At 46.7% G+C, this 6,690-nt stretch overlaps 1 gene segment (V, D, J or C); it reads right to left on the bottom strand.

The window, feature by feature from the left end:
• Window positions 1-1,780: 1,780 nt before the first annotated feature.
• On the bottom strand, window positions 1,781-2,265 carry LOC130023168 (immunoglobulin heavy variable 3-74-like). The segment is given in 2 exon segments: window positions 1,781-2,118; window positions 2,220-2,265. Coding segments are annotated over 2 exon segments (384 nt in total).
• Between the last annotated feature and the right edge of the window lie 4,425 nt (window positions 2,266-6,690).

Genomic DNA, 6,690 nt, shown 5'->3' on the forward strand with positions numbered 1-6,690 from the left:
ACCACCAAGGATCTCAGTATCCCTCCCACCCCCCCCCCCCATCCTCCCCATCCCACCCTGTCTCTGTAGCAGGGCATTCCCTTTTGTTCTCTCTCTCCTATTGAGTGTTGTGGTTTTCAACAGAGACAATGAGAGGCAATCATGTTTGGTCTATAGTCTACTTTCAGCATGCTTCTCCCATCCTGGGAGGATCCTCCCAACACCCTTCATTTGGTGCTTCCTTCTCTCTCTGAGCTGCCTTTCCCCCTAGCATGTGTGGCTGGCCTACAAACCATGGAGCAAAATTCCTTGTACTAATCTCGGCCATTCTTGAGTGTTAGTCTCCTATTTTGTTACTTTATGTTCCCCAGATGAATGCAACCTTTCTATGTCTATCCCTCTCTTTCTGTGTCATTTCACTTAAAATGATACTTTCCATGTAGCACTGGCTTTTTTAAATTGCTTGTTATAGTTCACCAGTGAATCTATTTATTTTACTATTATTATCATTGTCATTATTATTATTATTATGAATTTTTATTCCCTCTTCCATCTTGCTTTGCGCTGGAGCAATAGTACAGCAGGTAGGGCGTTTGCATTCCACATGGCCAACTCAGTGTCGATTCCTCCATCCCTCTTGGGGAGCCCGGCAAGCTACCGAGAGTATTCCGCCCCCACGGCAGAGTCTGGCAAGCTCCCCATGGCATATTTGATATACCAAAAACAGTAACAACAAGTCTCACAATGGAGATGTTACTGGTGCCTGTTCGAGCAACTCGATATACAATGGGAGAACAGTACTACAGTGATATTGATATTGAACCTTTAAAACTCTTTGAGTTCCATAAGTGAAGAACTAATGGTGCACTTGTGGTTTTAAAGAGGAGATTGTGGAAGGTCTCCAGAACAGGAGAGCTGCTTCAGTGGGGTCACCATGTGAGGGGAGGGAGGAATATAGATTCTTACTCCCAGGTTTCGCTGTCTCCAGAGGGCAGACAGGATATTGAGGTTGATACACAATGAGAAATTCGTTAAGAGTTACATCTGCAATGGTATCAGTATAGGGTTTCAGTGCAAGGAGCGTCCCTGAGCACTGGGATGTGGTGTATATTGGGGTACCAGGAGAGTGAGGGCTCAGGGAGGGCATCAGGCTCAGGGTCCTCCCTCTTGTACTGCCAATGCACAAGACCTGCTTTCTCCTCTATAAGTTAGAGGGGTGGAGAGGAAATGGGAAAACCTGAATGTCCATTTAGTGAGTGGATGAAGGACTAGAGGTCAGCCCATCCCAGAGAGCAGGACTCCCAGGTGTAGGGTGACCAGGTGGAGGCTACCTGGCTGTAGGTTTGAGGGTAGAGATCAGTGGGCACAGAGTGTGTGTCTAAGAGCAGAAGGAAGGAGACACCACACAGCTGAGTGAATGCCAGGATTTCTCTTTCTGATGAAGACTCCCACCAGGAGACCAAGATAATCTCTAAAGGATGATTTTAATTTCTACAAGAGAATAATGTGACCCTCAGGCCCCAGGGAAGTCATGGTACCATTAGTAAAACTACCTTCATGAGACAGAGAGTGAGACAAACTGCTTCTCGTCCACAGTGAGGATGGAGGACTCAGAGCCACAAACCGCAGGACAAGGAACTCATGGGGTCATCTGAGAACTGAGGGGCAGGTCAAGCCTGATCTCCACAGAAAGATGATTCATCTGGTCATGAGCAACGTTTCCTCAGGGGTGAGTCCTGATAGCCTCCTGGGGGCTTGCACCCCTGAAACTCACCCTGCTTCCTCCTGCAGGTGGTTTATGTCAGGGCCCACAGGGCCTTCCCCTCACTGTGTCTCTCGCACAGTAGTAAAGGGCCGTGTCCTCCTCCTTCAGTTGGTTCATTTGCAGAGAGAGCGTGTTCTTGCTGTTGTCTCTGGAGATGGTGAATCGGCCCTTCACAGAGTCCGCATAGTATGTAATACTACTATCATGCTTAATGCGTGAGACCCACTCTAGGCCCTTCCCTGGAGCCTGGCGGACCCAGTACATCCAATAGTTGCCAAAATTGAATCCAGAGGCTGCACAGGAGAGTGTCAGAGACCCCCCGGGCTTCACCAAGGCTCCCCCAGACTCCACCAGCTGCACCTCACACTGGACCCCTGCAAACACAAAGACATCCTGGTCAGGAAACTCTCCTCACACAAAGGATCTGCCTCTCCCATCTCTCCCATGCTCCATGTCTCTGTCACCCATGAGTTACCTCCTATCACAGCCACCAGGAGAAGCCAGCTGAGCCCACAAGCCATGTTGGTTCTGTGTGAGTCAGGATGGAGCCCCTAGGAACCCCTGAACTGACTCCTCTCCTGGAGCTGAGGCTGGGCTGGGCTGTTTTCATCACTGTGGAGAGTCTTATTTGCATATCCTCCTTCTCTATAAAAAGATCTCTTTGAACTGGTGGAGAAAAGGGAGGACTCCAGAGCAGGTGAGGGGTTCTGGGGGTGCCTGTGACCAGATTCAGAAACTCTGCTACTCCAGTATGCAATTGTTACATAACAAACAATTTAATTGATATACTTTAACGCTTATTTTAATATGAATCCTATGATGTGTAGAATATTACTTCTATTTATTGAGATAATAGGACATATAACATTTTTAAATGATTTTTACAGTGTCAAAATACTCGACTCCCTGGTGCGTGACATTTTACTGGGGCTGGAGCAATATCACAGCGGGTTGGGCATTTGCCTTGCATGCAACCCACCCGGGTTTGATTCCTCTGTCCCTCTCAGAGAGCTTAGTAAGTTATCGAAAGTATCCTGCCTGCATGGCAGACCCTGGTATGCTACTCGTGGCGTATTCAATTTGCCAAAAACAATTACAAGTCTCACAATGGAGAAGATACTGGTGCCAGCTCAATCAAAATTGATGAACAATGGGAGGACAGTGCTACTACTACTCAAAATACATTTTAAGAGTTGGTCCCACTATCTAGACAAAAGGAATCCACTGAGTCACTCACAGTTGTCAATGTTTTGGGAACCAAGTGTTAAGACAGAATCAGGAGTAAGGCAGAATGGGCGGATAACAGGGCCCTCATGTCTTGAATTCCACTGAAGCAAGCCCGTCTGTTGGCTATTGGCTATTTTTGTACTTTATCTCAGAGGAAACACTTCTGGGATTAAAGGTATTTGTCCCAATTACTTTAGGGACTCGGAGTGATAGCACGGTGGTAGGTTGTTTGCCTTGCACGCAGCCGTCCCGACCAAGCCGGGTTTGATTCCTCCGCCCCTCTCGGAGAGCCCAGCAAGCTACTGAGAGTATCTTGCCCACACGGCAAAGCCTGGCAAGCTACCTGTGACGTATTCAATATGCTGTGGGAAGCTGACCTTTAACTGACCAAGGGCCTACATGCCTGTGCTATGTATGGTTATCTTGGCCTACGTGACCCTGGACAAGCGGGTCCTGACTAGCGCAAATCTGGTACTGTGTCTGCTCTGACCGCAGCCTATGAGCTATGTATGGTTATCTAAAAGAAAACATTTGTCACAGCTAGCCCAAAAATAAGAAGTAACTGACACTGACTAATCAAGCATGTGAAACATGCAGTTTTTGTAACTCTCCTAACAATATATGATATGACCTAGTGATGTAATTGCCTTCTGTGATGTAAATATAGTTTCCTGCGTCGCAAAGTATATAATATCCCTGCTGCCCTGAATAAAGTCCTGTCCTGTCTGCTGTCCTGTCCTGTCCCTTTATCTCTGTTTCTAAACTGTACTCTGTCTCTTGTGTCTTGTGTCTTCACTCGGTTGGTCCCTCCTTGCACCTACGGATCCTAGGGCCACCTCCTCCGACTGGAGAGTGGTCTGGCGGGACCCCCGCAATATGCCAAACACAGTAACAACAAGTCTCATGATGGAGACATTACTGGGCCCACTCGAGCAAATCGATGAACAATGGGAGGACGGTGCTACAGTGTAGTGCTACTTTAGACACTTAGATGTGTAAGAGCTAAGCCCAGATAGACAAAGCTTGAAAATTGACCTAAGAATGTCATCTCCTGATGATTCCTGGCTCTAAGCAAGAATTCTCAATGTGTTGGACATTTGGAGTCCACTAAGGACTTAGTCCCCTGAGCAACACCCTTTCTCTCTTCAGTCTGTCTGTCTATTGATACTCATAGCATCTCAGGATTGGTCCCCATTTGCCAGGATAGGTCCCCATAATTAGAGATGCAGAGGCAGTAGAGGGGGAAGGTTCCTCCCTTCCATGGGGTTAATCAGGTTCATTCCCTGCACGTCATGTGGCTTCACATGCACCTACCAGGTGCATTCCCTGAGTACAGAGCCAGGAGTATACCCAAAGTGGCACAAGCAAAAAAATTAAACCAACAGGGACTTACACATAGTATTGTTGTAGGGTCTTGCACACAGCTGGACCAGGTTTGATCCCCTTTGTTCCATGTGGCCCCCCAAGCACCTTCCAGAGTAATTCCTGGGGACAGATCCAGGAAGAACCCTGAGAATCACTGGGTCTAGCCCTAAAACCAAAACCAAATAAAGAGAATAACAAAACCAACAATATAAACAAAATATAGACTAGACAACTGTCAAGAACTTTGTCCGTGTATTGAGAACAAATTGTCTTTATTCTAAATTTGTGTTCACCTGGAGTATGTTGGAACTGGGGCACATGGAGGTCCATGGAGTGTGACTCTTCACATCAATTTTGGCCCCATCTCTCCTTTCCCTGTAAAGATTTGAGTCTGTGCCCTACACAGAGTACTGACTTATAGGATATTTATGTTTCAGAGCACTGACGTATATAGGCAAACCTGTGCAGTGATAATCACACTCAAAAGAGTGAATGAACCCCTCACCCCAGTGTTTCCCCTTGGCCCATGGTATTCCTCCCCCCATGCCTCACACCTCCCTCATGCTCTCTTCAGTGAATCCTATTTTTTAAGTGTGTGTTGGGTGTGATGATGGAGATTCACTCTCAATAACCTTCCACTCTAGGGTAATATTATGGGTTTTTACTCATGACTAAAGGCGTCTTGGATTACTCTCAGTGGACCTTTAAAATAGGTCACAGGAGTTTTCTAGAAGGAGGGAGGAAAAATGAGAAAAAGCTGTTCTACATCTAATATAAGTATCAAAGAGAAAGCTATAAAAATAATAAAAAACAGGAAAGTACCGATTAATACTCACCCTGCCAGGCGTTGGAGTCCTGGAGGCCTGGTGGGGTGAGTGTGGGGGACAGGGAGGACAGATCACAGGGAGGGGGTTGGGAGTGTGAGGGTATCACTGAGAGTGGAGCTGCTCTGGGAGCGACGGGGAAGGTCCTAGGAAAGACGCTGGAACTGGGAATGATGAATGGGAGTAGGTGGGGGTATTGGGGACTGAGTGTCTCTGCGTTGTAATAGAATATTGGCCAGTGTGGGCTTCTAGCACATGGTGACCCTCTTTGTCCCCTGGTGGGTATGAGGTGTTTTCTGAAGTAGCTCCCTAGTACCCTCTGGTGGTCGTCAGAGCCACTGCAGCCCCTCCTGTGTTGGCTTGGTGGCCTTCAGAGTCCCACAATTCCCAAAGTGAATTGAGGAAGTGTGTCCTCAGCATCATCCAGGACAGGAAGTGTGAGCACTGAGAAATGAGTCCAGCCTGATTCACACCTGTTTCCTCAGGAAGGTGTGTTCAGAGACAGCCCCATGGAGAAGGGAATCCTTCCCGGCCCCACGTCAAGGTCACTCATGCTAGAGACATATCACAGCTCACAGTCTTTAAACTAAATCTGGGTTATAGAGAAAGGGACAGAGAGGAGAAGTTCTACAAAGTGAGAGTAAATGGTCACAGTACAAAGACAGAAATGCTGAGAAAGAAAAAAGTAATTGTGGAAGTTAATATCACTTTCAGTAGATTCTCTGGGTGTTTGATTCATATAAAGTCAAGTAAAGGCCCTCCTGTTGATCATCGATTTGCTCGAGCGGGCCCAGTAACGTCTCCATTGGAGACTTTGTTCTTACTGTGTCTGGCATATCGAATACATCACGGGGAGCTTGCCAGGCTCTGCCGTGCGGGCGAGATACTCTCAGTAGCTTGCCGGGCTCTCCGAAAGGGGCAGAGGAATCGAACTTGAATCGGCCATGCTGGCTGCGTGCAAGGCAAAGGCCCTACCTCTGTGCTATCGCTCCAGCCCTTATTTGGGCTTTGACTCATAGGCCAGTAGAATTTGCAAGGGCCAGTAAGGATCAATATTCTTGAATATAGGCTGGGTATTTGATATCTTGTGAAAATTTGAATGATAAATGTCTGTAACAGAAATATAGCTTCTTGCAGAGTCTTTGAATTCAGTGACTTTGAATATCTGAACACTTTTTTTTCTCAAAGAAATAGATTTTTTTCTTTAAAGTGTGTCATATCCAGGTCAACCAGGTTACAAAAGGACTAAAATAAGATGCAGGAGGAATAAACTGTCATTCCACCTCCTTCTGTGCACCTCAGCTCATCTGCCCCATATCTGGGGCACATACTATAGGGGTCCTGGGTCTCAGGATGCAGAATGAGAAGAAATTGATCCCCTGATTTCCTGGTTCCCGGCACGAGCAGGGCACAGCATGAGAATCATTAATCATCATTGATGCATGTTTTTCAGATGATATTTTTGTTATCAATCAATGAGCATTCTAGCTACAGGTTCAGTGTTTTTTTCCGCAATATGTAATTTCTTTT

The sequence above is a fragment of the Sorex fumeus genome, unplaced genomic scaffold (genome assembly GCF_029834395.1).
Source record: "Sorex fumeus unplaced genomic scaffold, SorFum_2.1 ptg000022l, whole genome shotgun sequence".
Lineage (NCBI taxonomy): Eukaryota > Metazoa > Chordata > Mammalia > Eulipotyphla > Soricidae > Sorex > Sorex fumeus.